Source organism: Pollicipes pollicipes, unplaced genomic scaffold, assembly GCF_011947565.3.
Source record: "Pollicipes pollicipes isolate AB1234 unplaced genomic scaffold, Ppol_2.1 Scaffold_6138;HRSCAF=7277_pilon_pilon_pilon, whole genome shotgun sequence".
Taxonomy (NCBI): domain Eukaryota; kingdom Metazoa; phylum Arthropoda; class Thecostraca; order Pollicipedomorpha; family Pollicipedidae; genus Pollicipes; species Pollicipes pollicipes.
The window spans coordinates 35389790-35417384 of record NW_023596818.1 but is presented as its reverse complement, the minus strand read 5'-3'; the positions used below and the strand labels follow the sequence as shown (position 1 = coordinate 35417384).

General features: G+C 59.0%; 1 protein-coding gene across 1 annotated transcript in view; it reads left to right on the top strand.

The window, feature by feature from the left end:
• E23 (ABC transporter G family member E23) overlaps positions 1-27595 on the top strand; it is a 47967-nt gene that overhangs the window by 10173 nt on the left and 10199 nt on the right. Inside the window, exons 2-3 of the mRNA XM_037229992.1 lie at positions 20937-21094; positions 23586-23755. Of these exons, the coding sequence (XP_037085887.1) occupies positions 20937-21094; positions 23586-23755 (328 nt within the window). The remainder of the gene's footprint in view (positions 1-20936; positions 21095-23585; positions 23756-27595) is intronic.

The window sequence follows — 27595 nt, the reverse complement described above, 5'->3', positions numbered from 1 at the left end:
GGTAAAACAATTTTAAGTTAAGTTGAAACCACAAAAGTTTTCGTGATATGACACGAAGGGGTCCATCTGAGGTCCTATTTAGATGAACACGGGCATTCCTACTTCACTGGACTCATATCATAGGCGTAGGAACATTTCAAAAAAGGGGCCGGGCTCAGGCTCGTGTGCCATTCATTACAAAGGAACTTGAAACTCCGAGGGTGGCAGGGAGGAAAGTACAGTTGACATGGCGGAGGAGAGAGAGGGGGACATATTTTGGAGATATGTGAAGCTGCTGGTTGCTGTGCTATATATATATATATATATATATATATATATATATATATATATATATATATATATATATATATATATATATATATGGTGTACATTTTCCTACAATGGTTTCCGGCTGGTTCACAATCTTACACATTCAGCTCATCTATACTATTCGGCATAGAAGATTACCTAGATTCCTCAGTTGTTCATCAGTTTCAGCCTTTTTCAAGAGGAAAGGCAATATTCCACGGAAAGAGGAGGAATTTCGGACCATCGGGGGGGGGGACATCTTCCTTCACATTTGACGTGCCAAAAGAAGGTTTCGGCACGGACTTGTCAGAATTTTAAATTCAAGTCCATGACTCATAGTGCCCCCAGTTTTCATCTACCTGAACTTCGCTGATATGTTTTTAAGATATTAGTATTTGTCGCAGCACTTAGGCAGAAACAAATCGAACTAGGAAAATTCAAATACTGCCTGCGAAAAGCGATATGACAAAAGTCCTAAAACCGGGAAGGCTGTCATAGAATGACGGCCCTTCTGTCGGATATTCCTCCTCGGAGCCCTGCTCCTATCCGCCGTCGCCGGCCACTGCCCTGGACCGACTCTCCGTCGGAGCCTGCTCCTATCCGCCGTCGCCGGCCACTGCCCTGGACCGGCTCTCCGTCGGAGCTTTCTCCTATCCGCCGTCGCCGGCCGCTGCCCTGGACCGGCTCTCCGTCGGAGCCCTGCTCCTATCCGCCACCGCCGGCTTCTGCCCTGGACCGGCTCTCCGTCGCAGTCCTGCTCCTGCCGCCGTCACCGGCCACTACCCCAAAACGGCGCTCCATCGGCGACGGCCGGCATCAGCATGTTCACGGAATTTTCGCGTAAAAGGACATCAGCTGCCCAGGCGGCGATTGCGTTGTTCTCAGCTGCTCAGGTGGCGATCGCGTAGTCCTCAGTTGCTGCAAGCTAGCGATTCGGCAGTAGATCATTGGGGTATATATCGACCACACGTTTATATACATGTCATTTCTCACGGCCGTGACCCAGTGGTTCCCGACTTCCCAGTGGTTCCCGACTCCCGACTTCAGCACTCAGCAGGCTTCTTGAGTTGAGCCCTGTAAGTGGCTGATTGTTTGACGCGAGAAATAGCAATTGGTGGGACGCGAAAGGGTCTATATAAAGGGCGAAGGAGTGTGTATGTTTAAATGTAAATACATATGCATACATGTATCTATAAATCCTTATGTATACATGCATATATTTTTATAAATACATGTGCGTATATACATATATACATATTATATATGGTTCGATGCCAAATTTTACTTTCCACCCCTTCTTACCTTTCCGCTCTCCCTGCATTAGGCACCGGGGACTAGCAATCACGCAGGTGGTTATTGGGGCGAAACGTATAGTTTACACTGCTGTGTTGCACAGGCATAGCTTTGTGCATAATTCCGTCTTCATCTGGTATTGAAATATTACAGACAAACATCTAATGCCAGCTGTTCATAACATTTGCTCACCTAACAGCAAACCAAAGACATTTATTCAGCACTTAATGCAGCATGTCACCTGGTCTGCGCCGCGTCGGCTCTCGTTAACGCCACCTATACCTCGAGCGTTAGCTCAAGTGCTGCCACCTTTGGGCCCGTTTTCTGCACGGGACCTGATGGCTGCCGCGTGCCGCCCCCGTCGATCGTTCGCCTGACTCACCCAAGCTCTCCTTGTTCGAGCATTGCATGACATCGCCGTGGCCTTGCAGGGTTCACTGACCGTCTCGTGCAGGATTTGGAGCCGCTGTCAGTCAGGATTTTCGGCTTTCCTGAAGAAAAATGCCAGCAAGTGTGTCAGTAGTGAATGTGAAAAGCCGGCCGGTCGTTGAACCCTACCGTGCCGGCGCTCGGCGACTGGGCTGTTATGGGGCCCCCGCTCCGTGACCGACACCACAGTTGCTCGTGCAGCTGAGCGGGCCAATAGTGAGCGCGGCCTTGAAGGACCGGAGCTGCTGTCCAATGGCCGCCTGGCAGACGGGGCCCGCTAATATCGCAGGTGCATGATGCAGGTTCCTCTCAGCCTTCTGCCCTAGTGGAGGCCTCTGCAGTGTCTTAGAGTTAAGCAAGAGCTGCTTATGTCAATCAAAACTGCTGGTGGTGCCGAAGGGCTCAGGGGCCTCTTATCTTTGGACATTGGCAGGTTGGCATTCGTTCTATCTGCCTTAAGGTGCTGTGCTGAGCCCTCGGGGCTTTAAGTTAAGCAGAAAGGTTTGGGATGTGCCGGACGATCTGTCTCGGTCGCATTCGCAGCAATCAATTCTGTTCCTAATTTTGGGCCCGCCCATGAGTCACGTTATACATTTTTGTCAATTCTCCCTCGCTACGCCATGGGTTTGCCGCCCCCCCCCCCTAGTCCCCCTCTGGTTACACTGTGCTTATTGAAGCGTTCCAGAAGGTCCGTATGGCTCTCAGTTGAGCTACAGTTGTGAAACAAAGACAACCGTGTTTCTAGCCATCAGAGAAAGCCAACGGTAACTAGCTTGAAAGTTTTATAGCACTATAAATCCTTTAGCATGATTTACAACCAAGCTTGAGGGAAACGTTACAGCACGCTTCGGTTGCGCTCCATCCCTCCTCCATGTGTAACGTAAGACCCCTTCCCATGCCCATGCTTAGTGATGCATGTTCATGCATTGCCTTGCGCAGAGCGAGACTCCGGAATGATCTCGGTGCGTGGGTATACTGTTGACTAGTACAGAACAGGGTGTGGTCTCCTACCTTTCACGCGTACCTGTACTGCAGTCTGTTGCAGGACAGGGGCATACTGACCCAACGCCGCGGCCCCGCTGAGTACCGTTGACTGGTACCGATCGAGGTGCCGTTAACGGATTATGTACTGCTGTCAGACAACGGACGTTACCGGGCTATGTACTGCTGTCAGGCAAGGGACGTTACCGGGCTATGTACTGCTGTCAGACAAGGGACGTTACCGGGCTATGTACTGCTGTCAGGCAAGGGACGTTACCGGGCTATGTACTGCTGTCAGACAAAGGGCGTTACCGGGCTATGTGCTGCTGTAAGACAAAGGACGTTACCGGGCTATGTGCCGCTACCAGACAAGGGACGTTACCGGGCTATGTACTGCTGTCAGACAAGGGACGTTGCCGGGCTATGTACTGCTGCCAGACAAGGGACGTTACCGGGCTATGTACTGCTGTCAGACAAGGGACGTTACCGGGCTATGTACTGCTGTCAGACAAGGGACGTTGCCGGGCTATGTACTGCTACCAGACAAGGGACGTTGCCGGGATATGTACTGCTGCCAGACAAGGGACGTTACCGGGCTATGTACTGCTGTCAGACAAGGGACGTTACCGGGCTATGTACTGCTGTCAGACAAGGGACGTTACCGGGCTATGTACTGCTGTCAGACAAGGGACGTTACCGGGCTATGTACTGCTGTCAGACAAGGGGCGTTACCGGGCTATGTACTGCTGCCAGACAAGGGACGTTACCGGGCTATGTACTGCTGTCAGACAAGGGACGTTACCGGGCTATGTACTGCTGTCAGACAAGGGGCGTTACCGGGCTATGTACTGCTGCCAGACAAGGGACGTTATCGGGCTATGTACTACTGCCAGACATTGGACGAGCAGCCCCATTGCGCCAGTATGCACTATGATCTCTCACATGACGAAGTACCCCGTCAGGCCAGTGATCCCATGATCTCTCACATAACGAGGTACCTCGTTAGGTCAGTATGCAGTATGATCTCACACAGGACGAGGTGCCACGTCGGGCCAGTATGCCCTATGATCTCACACAGGACGAGGTGCCACGTCGGGCCAGTGTGCCCTATGATCTCACACAGGACGAGGTGCCACGTCGGGCCAGTGTGCCCTATGATCTCACACAGAACGGGGCGCCCCGTCAGGCCAGTGTGCCCTACGGTCTCACACAGGACGGGGCGCCCCGTTGGACGGGTCTAACCCGCGGCCGCAGTCACTCGTAAGATTGGGGCCAGCTTTCAACCTGTGTGTTACCTCAGAGGCAGCGCCTACTCGGTACAGGTGAAATGGCTTTTCAATCAGCATTTTTAACACTCCAGTCTTGCTCGCCGTGCAGTCTGAGAGCGTCAGCAGCTGATTTGAATATCGTACACGTGCATCGGTAATCATGCAACATGCAGGACTCGTAACGTTTCTGCTGGAAGGGTGCATTCAACTCCGACGGCATGAACGGTGAAATGTCACAGGTCAGCTGCATGCCAGAGTTCAATTCTAAATGTATGGACATGCTAGCAGAAATAAAGAGGGTAGATTGTTTTGATATTACCGTTTCCGTATTAAGAACATTTTGTTCTAGCCTTGCCCGCCCATCGTCTCCAGCCCGCCACCCTGATCACAATTGTTTTAGCTCTTCGCGGTCTTGTCCCTGGCTATTGGGCAACAGCCTACGATGTGACCAATGCTGAGAATTCAGGGTGCAACGACCCATCCCAGCCAGGCTCGAACCTCTTCCTTAGAAAGCTGCTTGGCATTACAATGCAGGTCACCACGTTGTATGCACACGTGCCGTAGACCATGAGATCGGCAGCAGCGAGAACTGGACTGCACACCAGTCACCTCCGGCCGTTCGGACCCGGCTTCCACGAGCCTCACCCTCGTGCTGATCCCGCTACCGCATACTCGCTTGCACTTTAATGTATGTTATCATGCTATTTCTTAATTAATTAAGCGGCCGCGCCGCCCCGTACATTGGCTGCCGCCGCCCCGTACGTTGGCTGCCGCCGCCCCACACGTTGGCTGCCGCCGCCCCGTACGTTGGCTGCCGCCGCCCCGTACGTTGGCTGCCGCCGCCCCGTACGTTGGCTGCCACTGCCCCGTACGTTGGCTGCCGCCGCCCCGTACGTTGGCTGCCGCCACCCCGTACGTTGGCTGCCGCCGCCCCGTACGTTTGCTGCCACTGCCCCGCACGTTGGCTGCCACCGCCCCGTACGTTGGCTACCGCCGTGGCGTCCGGACAACATTCAACGCGCGCATCCGAAGCCATGCAGCTGTCCCGCGACCGGACATGAGATGCCTTCAGGGGCAGCGGAATTCAGGGGTTAGCGTAAGGAAAACGGACACCAGCTACCGTTTAGAATAAGGCGGCGCACCAAAGTGACAAAAACGCACTTTTCACTCCAATTCCAGTCTCCCGGGAGAATCTGCCGCCATTGGACGCCATAGACGGGTAATACTGGTAGCGCCCTCGATTGATCTAATGAGGTCACGAGGCGCACTCTGGCCCCATCCGTGACCTTATACCGGCGGATGGGGGGGGGGGGGGGGCACTGGGTCGGGACCCTGCCAGGGCCAGGTGTCGGAGGTCAGTAACCCCGGTACCGGCCGGAGAGGGGGGCGGGGGCACTGGGTTAGGACGACACCCTGCCAGGGTGTGAGAGGTCAGCGACCTGGTACCGGCCGGAATAGGGGGGGGGGGGGTGGAGAGCACTGGGTCAGGACCACACCCTGCCAGAGCCAGGAGGTCAGTGACCTGAGCAGGCGGAGATGACCGGTCAGTTCCGGCCGGCACTTTCACTCCGCTCGGCTCGGGGCCCCTCGGACTGTCCGAGAGCAGCGCAGCCAGCCAGGGCCTCAGAAGAGCCGAGGCCGCGCCACACCGACCGACGACCGGGTCAAGCTGCTCTGTCAACAAGCGGCGCTTACCTTCAGCGGTCCGGACCGATGAGTGGACACCCGGGACCTGCTGCAGCCGCGTAATGGCCCGTAGAGCGGCCAGTGAACCCTGAAAGCAGCAGTCATGTGGCGCCCGTCATGCAAAGCGCCGGACATTATCCATCAGACGTGCTTGTGCTGGTTGCGTTCAGGCGTACAGGCCACACCCTGCTTCATTCAACGCGGGGTCACAAAGCGTGGTATGCAAATAAAACAATCGGATTAATGATGCAGAACGCACGTGCTGATGGTTAGATGGCAGCCTTCTATCCTGCTGTTCCGTGCCATCTATGATTTTTTGTTGATCAGTATGGTCTAAGCTGTGCTGAAAGTTGCAGTGAAGTAAGCTGCACCGAAACTCTACCGACAAGGCTCATACGGTCTACGTCCTTAAAAACGTTTTCTCGGTATGGAGAATTTGCTAATAAACGGCCCTGTCGTATCTGACAGTTCAAAAAGGAATGCCGCCCTCAATTCCACATTTGCCCTGGTTGTATTACGGCTTTGCAAATAATGAGACGGCTTTGTCGCCACGCACCCATGCCTTTCTGAGAAGCCGGCAGGGCGGCGCCATCTGCCAGCGAGCGGTTTAAACCGCACCTGCAGGAGGGCCAAATGCTGCAGCTTCAAACCAAGAGGCTGAGAGGGTGACCCCATCCTCAGCAAGGTTGTCAGTTCACACTCGCCAGCCGCCGTCAGGGCTGAGCCGCCAGTGACCCCAGGTACGCGCGCGTGTCGACGAATCGACCTCTCAGTGCCCGGCTGCGGTCCAGGCCGCGCTGGCCGCCGCATGTTCCATGTCGAGCCTTGCCAGGGGCCGCACGCATGTGCTCCGTCGCGACGACCCAGTCGGCGGTGATCGGAGACGTCTGCTGACCGCGGTCCGGCTGGCGCCGCCGCCGCCCGCGCAGCGTCTGCCGTTCGACGGCCGTCTTTGTCCTGCAGCGGATCCCTGCGGCATCGCAGTTTGAGAAGTGAAAGTCGCGCGTCAGGTGCCCTGACCACAGGCACGCGGCGTTCCCACCCCGCCAATAGCCGTATCGTGCTGGTTCATCCCCCTCGGTTCCCCTGCCGCGCTGAACGTCACTCGTCGCAGAGCCCCGTGGTGGCGAGCCTTGTGCGCCAGCCACCAGCTGAAGGGTTATGAAATGCCGATCACACATTTAACGGCCACACATTTTAGCATTCGTTTGCAAACATCCGTCACGGTATAACAGCTGCGACATAGGCAGGCAATATCGAGGAAGTTCGTGTCCAGTCAGGCTGGGAGTGTAGGTAGATCAGCACAAGGTGCTGCGGCTGGCCTGAAACGGCTGATTGTCCTTGCCATCGCCACTCGTCAGCGCGTGGTCACGCGAGTGATGCGCTGATCTCACACCGTCACACGCCATCACACGCCGTCACACGCCATCGCACGCAATCTGTTCCGTTTGAGGGAGAGGCAAACAACACCGGCCACTGGTGCGCCCTGCGACGCAGTCTGCACGCACCTGCGGCTGGCGGGCTACACTAGGGCACACCAGATATGCCTACCCGCATGGCAGCAGCACTGACCCTTGACCAGGGGCCGGGTCAGGCGTGGCTGAGTGTAGCCGGGTGAGCCCTGCGCCCCGCGGAGGTCCGAAGCCTACGAGCTCCACAATCTGACAGACTGACTGGACGGTCTTTCGTTCGACGTTCATTGAAAGACACCTCACCGGTAGGCGATAAAGGACAAGGGACCGGCGTGTTCGTGCTGTTGCCTCTGTTCAGAGGTCTTCCTCAGTGCGCCAACAGCCGCCTCGGTGGCTGGTTCGAAGGCGGCTCGGCGGGCGGCCGGCCTGCGCTGGCGCCCCGGTCAGGGCTCCCCGCCGTCCCCGCCGCTCCTGCGACCCACTCTCGCCGGTCGCAGCTCGACAGGGCGTGAGTCATGTCGTGGCCCCGCCACCGGCCGCCGGCAGGTGTTCCCATTCCGACGGCGCTCGCGCCCTCCGCCAGCTGACGGCGTCGAGTCAGCTGACGGCCGCCGCCAGCTCAGGTGCGGCCGGCGCGCGCGAGCGGCCTTGCCAGTTCGTTGACCCCTGCGCGGCCGGGCGTCGGTGGGTTACGAACCGCCCGGGGCGATGGTTGATCACGCGAGACGCGGGCGCGGGCACAGCTAGGGACGTGATCCCTGCAGACGCCCCTGCAAAGGCCCCGGCTCTTTATGTCAGTGGTATTTGCCGTGAGCGCAGGAACACGTCCGTTGATGGGGCTGTCCGAAGAATCTGGACCTGCCATCATTTTCGGGGCCCGTTCCGGGGAGGGAGGGGGAGGGGGTTAAGTGTGCGCGGCCGCGGTACCAGTCGGTATGCGTCAGCAGTTCGGGAACGTAGCCAAAGGCAACACGCCGAGCCCGCCGCTGCACTGGGGCCGTGCTCTGACACTGCGACCGGCTGGCGCAGTCGACTGCAGGCGAGAGACTGCCTGCACGTCTTGGGTCATCAAGACAAGCCGATTGGCCAAACATCTGGTCATATGGCGGTGCAAAGCTATGCAACATGGGACGCAGTCAGTATACCTCTGGCAACAGGGAATCGACGTCGATGTATGCTTGCCCGTACTTGTGGTAATCGGAATAAATCATCAACCTCCCGGGCCGTGCACGTGACTCCCAGTTTTAGGCACAAGCACCACCAGTATGCAACAGAACACATTGTGAGTCGGTGACAGCAGGTAAAACAGGCTTAACCGGCCATGGGCTCGGGAAGTTCTTGGTTTTCACCGGGGGTTCATTGACCTAGCTAGGAGCATTGTTCAAGCGCGGGCGTGACGTACTGGTGGTGCCCCGCGTCCTGTTGGCTCACCTGGATTTGGGGGAGGGGACCAGCCCCGCCGTTCGTGTCTGTGGTTGCCTGGGGGAGTGGGGAGGGGGGGGGGGGGGGTAAGCGGCTTTCAGGGGTGGCCTTGGACGGTGGTCCGCCTCTGCAACCACAGCTGCGCTGCGGCCCGCTTCGTTCAACGATAGTGAAACGGCACGGCCGCGGCGGCGGCGGCACTGGGCCAGCAGTGCCAGGCGCCGGTCAATGACCCCGCGCCGCTGCATGGTAGGCTGTGCCGCCGAAACACTGAGTCGCCGCAGCCAATGGAACGCGCCGGGGCTGACGTGAGGCCCAGAAGCCTATCGAATTTGAATACGGATGATGTAACCCGGTCCTTCTTCATGCATCGCCGCACGTTAATATGGGCTTAACGTTAAGTGGGCGGACACAGGCCAGCCGGCCTACCGTTGTCGGCATACCCGAGGCGAAATTCAGAGCACCGCACTCTTCGTTGCGTTATTGTGTTGACGAGGGCTTGGCGTTGCATATGAGTTTTCTTCGCAGTCTCGAGGAGGTTTTGGCCAAGCATGTTGTGTGCTGCAGGTGGTCTGTATCTTTTGACTACAGTGGCAAAATCTGATGGTCCTTCGCTGTCGTGCCTGGAGGGAGCGTACCGATCGCGTGGGACTGAAGTCTGCACGTGCTGGCGTATATCCAGCGGGTCTTCCAGACGAGAGCCAATCATCGATAAGCAGGGCTGATTAGCGCCGAAAGGCCGCCATTCTAGTGATACTCAGCGCCGCCCTGGCCTGACGCCGCCGCGGGCAGCTGGGTCCCAAAGCGGACAGCTGAGCTCTGGGCGGCAAACATCCCTGTCGCAGCGCAGGGGACAGCATCCCCCCCCCCCTGATCAACCCCACCGGTCGGTCCGGTTATCGGAAAGTGGGTCAGCGCGCAAAAACTGCGTCACCATCTGCGCAGCAGCGAAAGGTTCCCTGTTGGTAACCGACCGTCGGGGAAGACGCGAGGCGAATCGTTCTCGCCAATCATAGGCCGCGGTCGATGACACCTTCGCTGTGCCCCTTTCAGCAAATATAGGTCAAGCAAAGGGTGACACCGCTGGCAGGTCGGCCACGCGGCCAGCGCCGGGCGGGGGGGGGGGGGGCAGCGTCCTGTGCCGGGCGGGAGGGCAGCCTCCTGTGCCGGGTGGGAGGGCAGCGTCCTGTGCCGGGTGGGAGGGCAGCGTCCTGTGCCGGGTGGGAGGGCAGCGTCCTGTGCCGGGCGGGCAGACAGCGCCCCGTGCCGGGTGGGAGGGCAGCGTCCTGTGCCGGACGTGGGGCAGCGTCCTGTGCGGGCGTGATGGCAGCGTCCTGTGCCGGGTGGGAGGACAGCGTCCTGTGCCGGGCGGGCGGACAGTGTCCTGCGCCGGTGTTTCGGGCGGCGCAAAATGAAATCTGGGCGTGATCGGGCCGGCGCGCTGCAGCCAGGCCTGCAGCGTCAGTGAGGGGGCAGAGAAAGGGCGCTGGTGGCCGTCCCAAGGCCGCCGGTCGGCTCCCGGCCGGTGCAAGTCAGGTCACCGGCGGACAGTGACAGTCCGAAGAAGCGGGCCGACAACGCCGGTTGCCGACCTCCGCGAGATCAGCTGCATTATTCAGCGTGGGGGGCATGCGCTAACCGGTGGAGCGGCCAGGGCTGGGCACGAGCTTGGCACCGCTGCCGCCGGTGTGCCGAAAGCGAGGGGTGTGATGGGCACGTGCTGCAATCACCGTCCGGACGGCCCGGCAGCCAACTGTCGCTCGCTGAGAGGCCCGACCGATCGCGTCTCACCCGGACCGTACCGCCCAGCTGAGGCCGGCGACAGAAGGCCTCCTTTGCAAATGTGAGGCAGCGAGGCTCCTGATGAAATGCAATACGGCAGCTGGAACCGCTGGATGGCGGCCCCCCGATACATGCGCTGCTGATTCAGTTCCAGGAGTGGAGAAACCAGCGATCCCGCTCAGGGCTCGTCTCACTGGCGACGTAGGACGCGAGTAACAGCGAACAGCCTGCAATGCTGCGGGGCGCTCGTGCGGCCAGCCTATTTAGCACCCAAACGCTGGCGCCGTGCATGGTCCCCGTTAAGCAGGCTTCCGCTTCATTTTTACGTATGCTGCTGAACATAGGCTGATGTCATGTACAGCTGACTGCGGGCTATAGTCCTCGTGTCATTTGTCCCACGTGATCCGGGTATTGTCATGGGGGTAGCTTGATGCGACATCCCTTCTCTCGCGAGCGTCGCGCGCTGACCTACCGCCTTCGCCTCCGTCCGACCTTTCGGCCACGTGTTTGCACCGTGCGCGCTCGCCGTCCACGTGGTAACCTCGCCGTCGTATGCTCCATTTGTCTGTCGGCGCCCCTGCAGACTGTCTGGCCGCCCCGGCGCCATCAAGCGTGCCTTCCTGTCCTACATTCGGACCGGCTCCCGCTCCCGTGGTCTGCGGTGGCCGGGCGCCCCGCCGCTGCTGGTGGGCTGGCGACGCTACCAGTCGTGCCCCGGCTCCGGCTCCCGCTCCCGTGATCTGCGGCGGCCGGGCGGCCCGCCGCTGCTGGTGGGCTGGCGACGCTACCAGTCATGCCCCGGCTCCGGCTCCGGCTCCCGTGATCTGCGGCGGCCGGGCGCCCCGCCGCTGCTGGTGGGCTGGCGACGCTACCAGTCATGCCCCGGCTCCGGCTCCCGTTTCCGTGATCTACGGCAGCCGGGCGCTCCGCCGCTGCTGGTGGGCTGGCGACGCTACCATCCGTGCTCCGGCTCCGGCTCCCGCTCCGGCTCCGGCGTTACGCCCTGTGCTTGGGGTGTGAACGGTCGACACACTGCCCGTCACCATGGGGGCCTAGCCGGGAGCGGAGACGCCTTCCGCGTGAACGGAGCCTGGAGACATCATGCCCAAAAATCGTACTTCTGAAAAGGACAGCTTAACGAAAACCAGCTCATATGGACATGGGACCAGCAAAACGCCATTTTGGCATACTGGGGAAAGATCTGGTCTCAGGCACTCCTGTAACCATACTATAACCCACGCGGTCGTGTGACCTAATCCCAGAACTGCCAGAGATGTGGAGGCAGGGAACGACCCAGTACCGGCACTACCCTCGGGCCACTCTGGGGCAGGCGGTCCTGTCCCGGGACTGCCCGAAGGGGTCCACGCCGGGCCGTGCTGGTCCCGGGACACTGCGCTGGTCTGGAGGAACGCCACCAACCCCGTTACATCAGCATCTATGCTCGGGCCGAGTGGCCGTTTTCGCTGCCCCACATCGGGCGAGTGCAGCGCGCCCGCGCGGAACCCCTCACTCCCAGGCGCGGCGACTGCCGCCGCCACCGCCGGCTTCCAGCCGCGCCGCCCGCATGGCAACAGTGCGCGCCGGCGGCACGCGCGTGCAGCGCGCCCCGCTCCTGCTCCACATTCGTGCGCGCCGCGCCGCGATCGGCGCAGACCGTTGTCGCGCGGCATGACACGGCTGACGTCAGAGGGCCGTACGGGCGCCGCCGCGAGCACGCCGGTGAAAGCGAGACCGACGACCGGGTCATCGCTCCCTGGCCACCGACTGACCGGCCGTGTCCTGCTGCGGCGCCCGCTGGTCGCTGCGGCGCAGCTGGCCAGCGCCCAGCTCTGTCCGGCCAGCGCCGCCAGCCGCCCGGCAGCGGGTGTGTCCTGCAGATCCGCGACCAGCTTGGTCTGGTTGCAACCAAAGCGTCGCTTTTGCAAGGTGGTTGCTGGCGGATTTTTCAATCACGATCTTGTCTTGGAAAGTCGGCGTCGGAGTTTGTCCAGCTAGGTCAACTGCGTTCGCATGGCAACTTCTTGGGGCGCGCGGCGCCACTGGTCTAGCCAGGAGGCGGATAGCAGGACACGGCGAGAGCGCAGCAGTGGTCAGGACTAACGGTCTGGGCCTGGCTGGACGGGCTTCTGCGACCATCCATAATGAGGACACGGCGACCAGCTGTCCTAACGGTGCGGAAGCCCCCGCGCCCCGCGCCGGTTGGTGAGCCAACACGCGAGGACGCCCCGGGAACCCTTCCCCGTCTGGTAGTGAGCGGTGGCGCGAGCGGAAGGGCGCGTGGTCACGAAACACTGCCAGATTGCGAGCACATAGTAACGGGGACCAGGATGCAGGGTTGCGTGGGAGCACCTCCAAACCCGCACACTTTGTGCTTACGTGGGGGAGGAAGGGGGTCACGCGGAAACTAGCAGGGGGCACAGACAGGATCTGCCAAAGGGGAGATGGCGGAGCTCAATGAGAGCCTATCATAAGGAAATAGAAGACTGAGGAAGATCGCCAATTCCGTTTGTTTGGATATATGTCCTCGGTGGCGTTGGGTTTCATGGGTCTCAGCATTGACCGATCTAAAAAAGCAGCGACTGCTCTAAAATAATAATAAAAAAACGGAACCTGGATGGAGTGATCCCCCCCCCCCCCTTTGGCAGCGTATCTTAAGCCATCCCAATCAGCAATCATGCAAGGAAAACACGAATAAAAAAGTAGGTTTGTGGCATTCAGGAACGGGCACACAATCTCTTCCAGCAACGCGTTTCAGCATGACGTCATCTCAGCAGGCCAACCAGCGACTGTTCGCCAGATGTCTTCTGCTGTCTCATGGCAGCGCGTGCGCAAGCTGCGCAGGCCGACAATCTAAGCCTTGTTTATCTTTTCAAGGTGACTCAAGGTCGATAGCTTTGGTGACCATCCTTGATCTTTCGTCCGACATAGTCTAAACTTTTAGATTAAGACTGTTATGGTTTCCTCCGGGAAACGGTGTTTGTCCATGCTTGGGTCGCAAAACACTTCGACCGGCCTCAAGGATCAGTGATGGGTAATTGGGGATATGAAGCGTGGGCTGGTTGCAGGAGATTGGAAACATTTTTCATCAATGGCTTTTTCCGCACGTTATTTCAGGCTTCAGGTATCATGCAATCCATTGGTTCTTGTTTCTCGGCTCCAGCTCAGTTAGCTCCTGGATGCCAAACGAGGTTTCAACCGTCCATGATTCGCCCGGCGAGCGCAAGGAAGCCAGCAACACCATATTCCGCGTGTCAGCTCTGCCACCCTCCTTTGTTCATCAGTGCTGCGCGTGCCAGTGAACACGTCCTTCTTCCGATGATGGCTACGTGTAATATCCGGCCCAGCTACTGAGACACAAAAGCAAGCCTTAATATTGATGTTTCCGGCTGAAGGACGACAAAGCGACCTTGCTAATCGCGGACGGCCGTTTTTGTTCGACATGACGGCCTTTGCTGCGACTGAATCACCGTTCGCCTCAAAGGAGGACTGGTGGCCTAGTTTCTGGTCCAGTTCGTTTGCCATCACGGAGAACACGAGACACGAGCTGCCGCGCCCAGGGCCGGGTCGATGAGGACGGGGACGCGCCCAACCCCTCGGTGCGGTCGGGTCGGGCCGCCGTCGGCGCGCCGGCTGCGGCGCCGCCCCGTCGTGTCACGTCGTCACGGGACCACGGGCGCCGCCCGCGCCGCCTGTCTCGCCCGGGTCGCGCCGGCAGTGCCCGGCCGACCTGCGCGCGCGCTCCATGTGGGGACGGACGGCGCGACGGCGTCGTCGGAGGTCCCGTCTCGGCAAAAAGCGGGCGCGGGGGTCAGTGACCGACCTGCCGAGCGCGGTGAGGGCGCCAGCGGGCGAGCCCCCAGCCGCCCGCTCCGGGCCCGGCCGCCGCGCGGCGGCCGAGCCCGGTGAAAGGGCGCCGGGCGCGCCGGCCGGCCGGCAGCGCCCCACGTCGGGCCGCTTGCAACACGCGGCGCGGCGGCCGGCAGTCGGCGGCCGGCGATGTTCCCCAGCGTGTACTCGTACGGCGCGCTGTCGGCAGTCGTGCGTCGGGAGCCGGCCGGACCGCGCGCGCAGCCTGGCTCGCGCCGCGACGCCGGCCAGTGGAGGCGGCCGGCCGCGGCGCCGGCCCGCTGCAGCATCCTGAAGCGGGCAGAGGCGCCGCCGCCGGCGCCGGCACCGGCGCCGCCCCGCAGCCCGCCGTTGGCGCGTTGTCACGTGCGGTTCGCCGAGGGCGGTCGGCGCCTGCCGGTGCCCGGCGGTCGACGCGCGCTGGCCAGCTCACATGGCGAGGGACGGGCGCTGGTGCCCAGCTCCCGACGACGGCGGCCATGCCTGGCCCAGCAGCCGCGCACCGCCGCCGCCCACAGAGGGTAGGTTGCCGGCCTGACGCTCTTGTCGGCCGCGATGGGGACCGGTGGGACGCTTGTGGCCCCGCCTCATTGCAGTTCCCGGTGACGCCGATGGCAGCAGCTGTAAAGGTAGGCCGCCAGTGTGATTCATGCTATGCTCCGGGCTCCTGGCTCCTGGCGCCTGGCGCAGTTCGGCGCTGTCACGTCCTGTCGTGCCGTCCACTGGTTCTGATGGAGTCCATCGCTGGTCTTGGTCCTTACGTGTCGCTTCCAACGCCCTCAGTTGGCGTGTACTCAAACTGAGGAGCTTAAGCTAACCGAATTCAGTTCACAAATGATGCATATTTGTATGATAATCGAGAGGATGATATCGGGAGGACGTTTGTGAGGTGATGGGGTAGATAGCCCGCGGCTACAGTGGCTGTACCGGCCAGCGAGACATAGTGTAACATTCATCATCTTCATGTGCTCTGTGGCCTGAGCAGTCCGGGACAAACGCTCATTACCGTTCCTGACCTTTGAAGCCGATTTACTTGCTTTGTGGCAATGTGCCTGCAAGCAAACGAATATCAGTCTCACAAGCCTGGGCTTGTGAGCTGTCTCTATATTTCGTTAAATTAGGTGAACCTCGAATCAAGAACTTATGACCTGTGCTGTGCTCTCCGTCTGCGGAATCTGTTGCGGCTTCGACTTAAGCCAACGGGACTGATTCTGACTCCAAGAAGCACAGCGCAATTCTCGGTGAAATGTCATTGGAGTTAGAAGATACACAGCTGAAATTTTGGAGCTGCCTCCGTCTAAGACGACGTCGGCGACACATCTACGAAAATAGCTCTGCCTCCCTGGTTCATGCACGTACATATGATGTGCTTTCAATATTAGATGCAATGCGGGTGCTCGGTGTTCCACGCTGCTCATATCGCCTGTCAGAAAAAGAATATCACATTAGATCTATATTTGAGCGGCATGATCGGTGACTGCAGTCAGCACGCCTGGTGTTCTGCTCCGGCTCCTACCAATGCAGCTGAGGAAGCTTATGGAACAAAATCGATTCATCCTGGACGTAAAGATAGTGATAGAATCCGGATATAGAATTCCGTCTCCATGCAGAGTCCAACAAAACTCTGCCTCATTTCTTACCGAGCTTAAGGTACAGCTCGGCAAAATAGCGGAGAGCCCGGTTATTGATGCCAGCGGTATTTGCTAACAAGCAAATCCTTTTATCGACAGTTACATAGAGACTTCGTGACGTTGCATCGAAAATCATCACACTGGCACCCGACTTCATATCGTACCAGATGGGGTTTCGTGAGCCATCTCCCAACTGTTAGAGCTGCCTAAGTTGAGGCCCCTTTCGGAACGTGAAACCGGGCGACCCCCCAGAGACCTGGCGTGAGCTCCACCGCCACGTATGGTGAGAGCGACGTGACCCCGTGGGTGGCCGCTCTTGCCGGGGCGGTGTGACCCCTGGTGCGGCTCCCTCCGTCACGTCTGTACCTGAGCCGCTGAGGTCGGAGAGGCCGGGTCGGACTGGCACGTGGTGCTCTGTGCTCATAGCGCGCACTGATATCACGTAGCTAGCCGGTCGCCTGTCGCAGCAGACTGCAGCAGACAGCAGCCCAGCAACGGTCGGGATATGGGAGCGCCAGCCGATGGGACGTGTCTGCTGACGAACCAGGCTTGAACCAGTCCGTCAGCTCATCAGTCTGGACTTGTCTACGGATATTCTGGTTATCTCCTTCTCTCGCTTGGTTTTCCCATCACTCTCCCTTTATCCGTGGCTCATGTGTCTTTTTAGTATTTTCGTATTCCATTCCTGAGCCGCCTGTTGGTCTCTTTCTCCGCCGGAGAGCGGCACCGAAGGACGGTAAAATCTGGGTTACGGCAGCTATCCGCGCCGACTTTGGCACTTAACAGTATTTTATCGGTGAAATTGGCTTTCCATCACGAGCGCAGTGGCTGTCTGGGCCGGAGAAGGGCGCGGCCCCGCTGCTCACGATTCTCCGGCTCCGAGGCCCCGCTGGGCCGCCGAGCGGGGACCTCAGAAGCTCTGGTGCCCAGCCGGACCGCACCGGTCCCGACCCGGTCGAGCAAGACCGTTGTCCGGGGCTCTCGGTTGAGTCCTCAGGCTGACGGCTTCATCTCGGCTGCTTTTCCGCGTATAGCCAATTTGTTATGCGCATTGTGTACTTCGCTTCAAATCGGCCTTAGTAGGACTTGTCTAACTCGATCTTTTCTGCCCTATGATCGTGTCAAATTGTTAGGAGACGTCGAAATCGAAACATTCTGCCTTCAATCTCCTCGCGCGGGGGATCCAGACCCATTGCTGTCGCGTGACGGTGTCGACCGGGGGCGCCCGGCTGCCGACTTGTAAACGGCCGCCGCTTCCGCCAAACATACATACCTTGGCAGCGATACACAGCGCCTGGTGCGGCTGTATTGGCACGGAACCAGAAGGCAACAGCTAGGCCCCCGCACTAATATGCCTGATCTTTTTTGCTGCTTTATTGGCAGAAGAAATCGGTTGCGCACATCACTGACGAATTTGTCAGTGAAAACGAATGGTCGTATTTATACCACCACTTTCGGAGGGCTTTCATGCGTCATGTGCACGACCTTTTGACATGCATCTTGGTCAAGCCCATCATGGGTCGGCGAGAGCACCCTTAGCTTTGCTTATCTGTTAGAAGGAAAGCGGATTTAGTGCGTAGTCGTACTGAACGCATCTGTGAGCTGAACCTGCCACCGTTGTTGCGACAGTCCTTGCAGCTACGTAGCATTTATTGAGCGTTCATCTTAGCCGCATCCATCAGTGCGCGGGGAAAGCATTCGACGTCCAGGATCAGTACCGTTCACACGCAGTTGCGGCGGCATCGCGGGCCCAGCCAGCCGCTGCCTGGAATGAGCCACTCACCACACACTAGCTCTGTATCGGACCGCGGCGACCGCAGTCGTCCGATTTCTCCTCGTGTACGAGAGCGCGAGTATCTCGCTGCGGACTGCGCGTGGGAGCACTGATGACCGATAACTCGGCGCCGAGCCGCGCAGGCACCTGTCCACGTCACAGCACCTGTCCCTGCCAGGCACTGAGCCTGACAGAGCCGCCGCAAGGCCGCCCCTGCGCGCTGGCAGCGGCGCTATGGAGCGGAGCCCGGCCGACAGCTGTCACTGCCTGGCTCGGTCACAGTCGCCCGCAGTGGACCTGACCTGACCTGATCTGACCCGCCGGCGGGCCGTGCTGGAGTCGCACGCCCGGCAGGAACGGCGGACGTACGGACGCCGGTGACCGGAGCTGGCGCCGGCTCATTAGCGCCGCGGCTGTTTGTGTTGGCGCCAGCGACACCGGAAGGGTCCGTCCGCCACGGAAACGGCGCCTCCCGGCCCCAGGCGCTGCTGAACGCGAGCGGTTGGGACCGATAGCCAGCGGACTCGACCTGAACCAGGCTCGGCCCTGGTGAGACGTCCCATTACAGTTGGCGGCAACTCCTGCGCCACAACTCCTGCTCCTGCGCCGATGAGGGTCGACTCGATGCCCCCGTCACGTGTCCAGCTTAGAGTGTGAGATGCCCTGTCACGTGTCCGGCTTAGAATGTGAGAGTGCGATGCAACTGCAGTCAGGTCCACTTTAAGCGTTCTTGAATGGACATGCGATGTGTTCGCGAATTCGTAATGATCTGCCATTCGCGCTCGCAAGCGCGTTCCCATTTCACGCTGCCTGGGGCTGGTTGAGCACACGCTATTCCATGATGCGCTGCTTCCCAGTACAAGTTTAAGTGTGACGATGAACTTCCGAGCCGCATCTAACTCATCTTAAGTTCCATTCGGCCTTTGTGCTGGAGTGGTTGTTTGTAAGTTTAAAAGCCATTCAATCTCGACTCGCCCCTGGAGTGCAGGATGGTCCCCGGGGACTCAGGCTTGGCGCGACACGACCAGTACGTGATTCGAGGGCACATGCTGCGCTCTGCCGGGCGCCAGCGCCCGTGGGGCGATCGAAGTGGGCCTTACGTGTTGGGCACGAGGCTGGGTGAAACCCCCCAGCTCTCACCCCGGACCAACCAGCGGGTCCGGCCCTGACGCCGGACCAGCGGGCGGCGGCGCTGGCCGGCGTGACCTGCCGCCGGCGGGGCCGTCCTCTGCTCCTCCCCAGCCGCGCCGCCGCCCGGTCGGTGTGGACACACAGCCGGGGCGCCAGCGCGTACAGCGGCAGCCGCGTCTGCCGAGTCGATACGGGCCAGCGCCGGCCGACCGGCTCGGTAACGATCACACGGCGGCGCCGCTCAACCCGCGGGCCCACCGTTCAACAGCCGTTGGTCCTGTCACCCGACCCGGACCAGCTGCGGCAGCTGACCGGCCACCGCTGCCCCGGCGGCCCGAGGCAGTCACCGGACCCGGAACAGCTGTTCCGAGGGGGTCAGGCGGACGCGCGGCTGCCGCCTCAAACGACCGCGCTCAGTACGCTGGCGGAAACCGTCCGGAAACGGTGGCGGCGCGCGCGCGGTGGTATGGCACGCGGACAGAGGTGCGTGGTCGCGGCTGCCCCTACCACGGTCAGAGGTCCCGCATGGGTGTCATCCTTCTCGCGTGAAATGCAGCGCGTGCGGCGGGCGTGTGCGCCGGTGCTGTCCAATCGTCGGACGCTTGACCTCGGCGTCCTGATTCGACGGCGTGCTTCACGGGCTGGCCGCCGCGCCGGTGGACGCGGCACTGAAAATCCAGCGGCGGGGCGGCATCGTGCAGTGTGTGCATTATCTCGAGCACGTCATCGGAGCTGCTGCGCGATCCCAAATCGTCACGGCGGGGATAATTTACTATTTGTGCTGGAGTGTGTCGGGGTGCAAGCGAGACCACGCTCCGAAGTTATTTACGACGCTGTTTGATGAGTAATCGTCATGATGACGTCATGACTCATGACTACCTCACCATGCATGTGTGCATTAGTCCTGGGGCGCTGGAAAGGAACGCAGCGGCATCTTTTTCCTCCGGTTTGCGAGCTGACCTAAAGCAAGGTAGAAGTATACTCAATAACCAGGCGTACCACCGAGCAAGTAGGTTGCCAGCCTCGCACCTTACTGGAGGTGCAGCTCCCAGGACATGCATGTATGGTAGCGCAGCAGCTCCCCGAACAATAAAAGCGCTGCAGCACCCTGGATACACAACAGTGCTATAGTTCCCTGGATACTAATGCAGCGTTGCATCTTCCTGCAAGCACGGCAGCTCCTCAGTTCCTGGGACAGTTCCTGTCGGCGGCTCCTTGGAGACAAAGTATCTCATCAGCTGCTTGTCTGGATCCCAGCATTTGGTCCCAGCCGTGGGGCAGCCGAAGGTGTTTGTTTGAACCCATGATTGGGCCGATTCTGGCGCCTCAGCAGCGGCGGCGCCGAAGTGGGTCACAGGTCAGCGACCTCTGCAAGTTTTCGTAAACGGAGCACCGGCGAGGCGACTGGCTGCCAGCCAAAGCCCGTGCCGGGCCGGGGGCCCACCTGGCCACCGGCGACGAGGCCTCGACATCCCTTGCGCCGGCCCTCGGGGACGGCCACGCGTCAGGGTCGAGCCTCGGGGACGCGTCGGGCCGGCGCGCACGAACGCTCTGTTGTTCCTTCTCTGTCGGCACTTTCAAGGCCGAGTACGTACTGCCACACAGCCGAGCGACCTTGTTTGCTCAGTTTGTTGCCTGCTGACTTACATGGTGCTCGAATTAACCGTTTCAGTTAGTGTCGCCGTTACGTTTTCCGTGTTTCGACTCGCCCGGCCCAGGGCGCCCCAGTCGGACTAGCGCAGCCGGCCCAGAGCGCCCCAGTCGGACTAGCGCAGCCGGCCCAGGGCGCCCCAGTCGGACTAGCGCAGCCGGCCCAGGGCGCCCCAGTCGGACTAGCGCAGCCGGCCCAGAGCGCCCCAGTCGGACTAGCGCAGCCGGCCCAGAGCGCCTCAGTCGGACTAGCGCAGCCGGCCAGGGCGCCTAAGTCGGACTAGCGCAGCCGGCCAGGGCGCCTAAGTCGGACTAACCTGCGGCTCTCCCGCGTCTTTTGCAGGGGAAACCTGCCGTCGCAGTTCAGCTCGGTAGGCAAGCAGCGGCCGCTGGAACTGCTATTCGAAAACGTCTGCACATCTGTCGGAAAGCAGCAGATCCTGTCGGACATATCCGGCCATGTCCGACCCGGGGAGATTCTGGCCGTGATGGGGCCCAGCGGTGAGTGGCGTTGGTGCAGCCAGCCGAGGAGATGCCGGCCGTCACGGCGGCCGACGGTGAGTGACGTCAGAACGTCCAGCCGTGCACAGCCTGTCACTATGTTCCCTGTCCGTGACCAGGGCGCGCGGTCTCGCGTGGCCGACCGATGCGCTGCTGGTGTGGCCCGGCTGAGCTGCGGGCGGATCTGAGTCGCGCCCGCTGCGCGCCTGTGGAAAAACAAAACCAGAACAGAACAGGCTCGTGATCTAGGCACTGGACTCGGAACAGGATTAGGGGAGTGGTGACCAAGGTCAGGCTGCGATTCGGGCATCTGGGACTTAAATGGAACTGGTAAGAAGGGCATGGCTCGGCCCGACTAGTCACGGCTTCGGCTGATCGTTGCAGCAATTAATTGCACCGTCGTCGGTTTTTAGCAACAAGAAGCAAAAGTCTTTAGCCTTGGCTGGCGAGGGTTTTTCTCGTCCTCGCCGGTCGACAGACCCCGCAGACCTTTTTCTATCTAAAAAAAATATCTAAGCGTGGTAGAGCCAAGCCCAAATCGATAGCAGACAATTCACGTAAGCTGCATGAGACTGCCATCACCGATAGCCGGTGTGCTGCGCGCCACCCGCGTCCGGCGGGTGGGTAGTGTGGGCAGTAGAGCAGTGGCCTTTCCCCTGCATCTGACCCCGAGCCAAAGCATGAAAGATCAACAGTTTTTCTTTAAAAACCACCTGCTGCACTTCATCAAGCTTTGTTATGGCTGACATGGCGCTATGGCTATTGCTGTAATAGATCTTGCAATTAAATGAATCATAGAAGATGCAGTGAATGAAAACAGTCGAGTCCTTTGAAGCGCGCAGTCTTCACCAAACGTCCGCCGCTTCGAGCGTCTGATGGGGAGATGTGACTGACATCACCGCCGCAGATAAATCAACACTAGTCATCCATCGATGTTACACTGCATTCTTCTTCATATACCTAATACATGAAATATGGAACAAGCATTTTCCTAAACCTTCGGCACCATATATTTGGTGTTCCTGAAATGTTTTCATAATGCTGAAGACGTTTCTGAAGGTGCCCAGCCTGGCAAGAGTCAAAGATCATGCTCTAAATTTTCAAGTTACTCGCATGCAAGCTGCTTAACCGAGAATTTTTGTTATAGCGATGCGGTCACCCTAATTTTAACCTTCATCTGATGAATGTGGAAACGCAACAGTTTTAACCTGCACCCAAACTGCGCAACAAGTTCTCGTATGGAGAGAAGAACGGATTAGGGAATTGACAAAAGCATTAGTCCAGTGGTGCAGCCGACCATGCGCATCCGAGAGTAGACAATAAAAACGCCGGCTTGGAACGAGTTTAAGGATGGGCATCAAGCAGCGCGTGAAGACATGATGTAACAGATAAATTACATAATGTATTATGTGCTATGGACACCACGCTTGTTCTTCCATTGTATCCAGCTGCATGATCTCGTCTGCAGCTAGTGCGCTTTTGTGCTATCCAACAGCCGCATCGGCATTTCGAGAATACCGGTTAAGTCCCTTGAGTTACAAGGCTATCTCCTTGGTCACGTGGTACGTTAATAAGCTTTTGACTGCCCAGCACTCAGCCACCGTTCCACTGGGAAAGACAGGCGGCTCGCGTCTGGCGCCGATTCCAGACTGCCCAGCCCTCAGCTACCTCTCCACTGGGACAGGCAGGCGGCTCGTAGTTCCCGCCGATTCCAGACCGTCCAGTCCTCTGTCACCTTTCCATTGGGACAGGCAGGCTGCTCGTGACTCCCGCCGATTCCAGACCGTCCAGCCCTCGGCCACCTTTCCATTAGGACAAACAGGCTGCTCGTGGCTCCCGCCGATTCCAGACCGTCCAGTCTTCGGTCACCTTTCCATTGGGACAGACAGGCTGCTCGTGACTCCCGCCGATTCCAGACCGTCCAGTCCTCGCCCACCTTTCCATTGGAACAGACAGACGGCTCGCTTTTGGCACCGGCGCCATACCGTCAGAATAGCCCGAGGTAGTCGAGGTATTCGGCCCCCTCAGCACAGCACGCAGGTAGTCCTGACAAAGCCCACTTTAGAGTCCCCAGCCGTAGCTCTCAGCGCGATCGCGTGATCTCCACAAAGTGTCGCCGACCTTTCGTGGTGGGCTCCGTGACCTCCGACGTCTATGGAACGCCCCCAGCAGCCACCCCCGGTGATAGCCCTCGGCGGCCGCCTCCGGCGTGCCAGGGGTCAACAGAGGTCACTAGCTACAAAGCATACCTCGTCAACGGCTGATCAGTCAGCCAGGCGGCTGTAAGTGCCGACTCGTAGCAGGATGTTTATATCTACGAGTGCAGCACCGAACCCTCTGCGGGAAACGAGACAGTCCAAGGAGGCCGACGCCTTCCGCAGCCGCTGGTCAAAAATGACCCGACCCCTGCCGGACGACTCAGCACTACGCTCCCTGGCAGCGAACAGCGCGGCCAGGAGCTAGACATGACGGCGCCCTCCTCTCCTCTCAGGATCGGGGAAGACCACGCTGCTAAACGTGCTGTCTGGGCGGCTGCGGCCCGACTCGGGGGACATCCTGCTGAATGGCGACCCGCTCAACAAGTACCTGAAGCGCAAGGTCTGCTACGTGCTGCAGGAGGACATCTTCTTCGCGCACCTGACGCTGCGGCAGACGCTGATGGTGAGTGCCCGGCTCGCGGGGCTACTACTTTCCTGCCAACCCGCTCACTGAGATACTGGTGCCGCCGTCAGCTTCGACAGAGGTTCGGGTCCTCCTCTTATCTCTGGCGACGCCCCCCCCCCCCCCCCCAGAAACATTGCCCGCGCCATCGTTTGGTTCGCATGGCCCTGCATACAACCTGACGTCCGAAAGCTGGACCCGACCGTTGGTTGGTGCGTCCTCTGGTGTACCTCAAAGTGTACCTCTAATGTACCTTAAGGTGTACCAAGAGAGGAGCTGCTTATCACGGGCCTTTCACCGCAGTTCGGCAATCCGCAGCATAGTTTCCGCGCGAGTAGAAAATGGACAGTGGGCTGGGCAGTGCCAGACAGACGCCTCTCTAGCCCGTCTATAATCTGGTTATCTCTCCACATACCCACTTGGATTTTTTGCTCATTCTTCGTCTCGGTATCCTTGTGTCTTCCGTCTTTATCTGCGTTTTCTCTCTCATACATTCACTTACATGCGTCCCTCTCTCTCTCTCTTTCTCTCTCTCTCTCTCTCTCTCTCTCTCTCTCTCTCTCTCTCTCTCTCTCTCTCTCTCTCTTCTCTCATTCTTCTCTCTCTCTTTCTTCTCTCTTCTCTTTTCTCTCTGCTCTCTGCTCCCTGCTCTGTTTCTCTGCTCCCTGTTCTCTGCTCTATCGATCATCTCACCCTTGCTGTCTTTTCCCGCCTCTCCATCCTTCCTCACGGCCTCCACCCATCCCTAAGTGGAACTATATTCTGGAGAATACGCCAATCCTACTGGCGGATGACTACGCGGACGGGTGCGTTCCTCTGCGAAGCCGCGCTCCTTTTAAGTCTCAGTTCAAGTGGTGCCCAGGCGGCGGACGCGGCCCTGACGCAACAGGTCTCGCCGCCCCAGTGATTCACTTAGTGCGTTCTGCGTTGCGCCGGCCGCACGCAGACCGGTTTTGCTACTGCAGCCGCCCGTGAGTCGCCTCTGCTACAGGCCGTGATAGGTGTCAAGCATTGGGTCAGACACATATCAACATCAGGCTGGGTCGCACACACAGTGCATGGCAGGTAGCACCACATTACGGTTGGTTGGCTCTTTTCGTCGCGTTATTGCGACTGGACGGTCTGTGCAATGCGACTGAGCCTTAATGCCACCGTACTACGGAGTCCCGTCTAAACCGTCACGGCTCTCCGCCGCGAGTGATCGGTACAGTGTTTGGATCAACAAAGTGGTGAGATGCGTGTTTTTTTTGTACCTGACTGCTCAAAGCACAAGAACAGCCCTCAGGTTCCCTCTACCCCTACCCACGTACACGCGTTCGCAGACTCACAAACGAGCAATTCAAGCTTGGCATTGTTCCAAAAGCGCTAGCTCCCTCCGCCGTTCCAAACTGCACGACTCGACCCCGCGCACGCACATACGCACAATGCGCCCAGCCAGCCAATCGTCGCCGCCAGCTCGGCTTTCCCCGCTGACGGCGCGGCCGGGGCCGGGCAAACCGCAGGCCCTGCCCGAGCCCCGCAGCCGCGCAACACCGCCGCGCGCTGGCCCACATCTGATGCAATACGGCCCCGGCGAGCTGCAGGGCCGGGCACCGGCAGGACGCGCGCTCTGAGCTGCTGCTCCGCACACCTGCGCAGTCGCCTCCGAGCGTCGGGGAGAAGACGACTTTCGAACAAGAAGAAATTGGTTCGCATCATGTCATCTCGTAAATGACGGCGGGCATTGGATAGGCTGACGTCACACATCGGCTTTCTGCAGTCGGCACATCGCAGTGCCATGTCGTTGTGGTGCTGGTGGCAGAGATCGACTCCAAATTTATTCCGAAGTGCCGCTCCGAGTGGCGTTCCTTCTCCGCCGCGTGACGTCATCGCTGATGACGTCACGTTCCAGCTGAAAGCGAATCCGAATACGGACTTAGTCAATTGGACCACTTGACTCAAAACTCAAGACGTAAAAATGGTTGGAACTTAACGCAGAATGTACCCGTGCTCTTCTCACAGCGTAGTTTGTCTGGCTACATTGGTTCGATACCCCATGTAAAAGGATGGAGCTTTCCAAGGACGTTGTCCATTGTGCCTTCTTGGAACGAGGCAAATATCTGGCTTTCAGTAGGCGGCCTTTCAGCCTCCCCATCTCCGAGCAGATGAGATGCTGCCACTTCTGCGCTGTTTCTCCGTGCACGACGTTACGGACTGGAGCACTGCTGCTGTGGAAGCACCTACCAGTGCTGCGTGCCCGCCTTCCATAATTGGCCGTACGAAGGCCAGTTTAATAGAATTCCTATAGCTAAAGGAAGGACCTTTTGCAAAAATAAGGACGCAAAATGAATTGGAAGAGTATGCCACAACTTGCTGTGTCTGACCTGTGGAGCTTCGCCTGTGTTTAATTCGAAAACATTTTTTCTGAAGACCTTTTGTCTTCATGTGTTGACTGATCCGCGCGGCTTCGTTGTCATTGCCCACCCGGCATGAATTATCCACAAAGCCAATTGAATATAATATATCAGTCGTGTACATCTTGACAATAGCTGGTCCCTTTACTGCCATTCGACAGAAGCAGAGAACTGCTGCAACCCTGTTCTCGCGCGTTTTCACGTTCGCTATCCGGGCAGGTACGCCAAACAAGCAAAACGTCAATATAACGCACACTCGGAGCGGCTCACTATTACGTCATCAGCTGGTCCGGTCCCGATGCTCCGAAGACCGCTGGCAGCGTCTGATCTGTCTGTGCCTCTGACGTCAGAGGGCGTGTCACCGCAGCTGCATCGTTTGCAGTTGTACAACCGTGTTGCCATTCATCCGTGGCTGATGTGCCTATTAGTTATTCAAGGGCGCTGGTAGCCCGGGGGGTTACTGGTACTTCCCTCATAGCAGGCGAAGGCAAGGCTGCAAGGAAACACCGAAGCCCCGACATGAGCAAAGCAGGCGGAGGCGGACTACTTCAGATGGATGAAATCTCGTTTCTCTCATATCTATCAGTGGGAACAGAACGGTCTAATCTTTTATTTCTCTACTTTTTTTAAATCGCATCTTTTGCTTTGTCTAATAACTTTGATTCCCTGAGCGTACCAAATGTTCCATTCTCCTCTAAGCGGTCTACACTTTTGTGAGGACCGCAAATCTCACAACAATATTTAAACACGTCAATCCGTTGCGTACATTTCGTGTTTACCCTGGGCCAGGGTCAGAGAGGGGCAATGTGGTTCTCCCGGCTCGCCTGCGGTTGGGTAGTCCCGCAACCGCGCAATGAGGGAATCCGCATACCCGCGGCCCGGGCTGGCTGGAAGCGGCCGTGGCCGTTGCCGCCGCAGCCATTCGTCACTTCGTTTGGCGCCGGCGCCGGCCCTGGCTCTGGCCGGAAACACTCAGCAAGCCGCTCGCCACCGCGATGAATAGCGCCGCGTGTGCAAAGGTCATGGCAGGCGTGACCTCCGGTACTTGTCAAGGTCATGCCGCTCCTGGTCCGCTGGAGATCCCCTCCTGCTCGCTCCATGGAATGAGCAGTAGCGAACTTCGGACGATATCAGGGGGCAGGCAATGTCTAGTTCGTGCTCGTTTTTGCGTTGACGCATTTATTATTTTACATCCCTCCCGCTGATCACCGATCGGGTACACAGCTACGGCTCCAAAGCTTCCTTTAGAGAATATTGCTCGCCTCTGGCTCTTCCGACACACGGTGTCACCCGTCAGTGAGATGACACCGGCGGTCTCCGGCCCTGCCGGTCATTTTCAACGAAACGCCAGACGCCGGAGCGGTGGGGAGCCATTGGCAAACTCGCTCGCTTGTTTACGCTGCCGGGGGGCTCGGCGAGGCGTGGCAGCCGGCGCCCTTGACCTTAG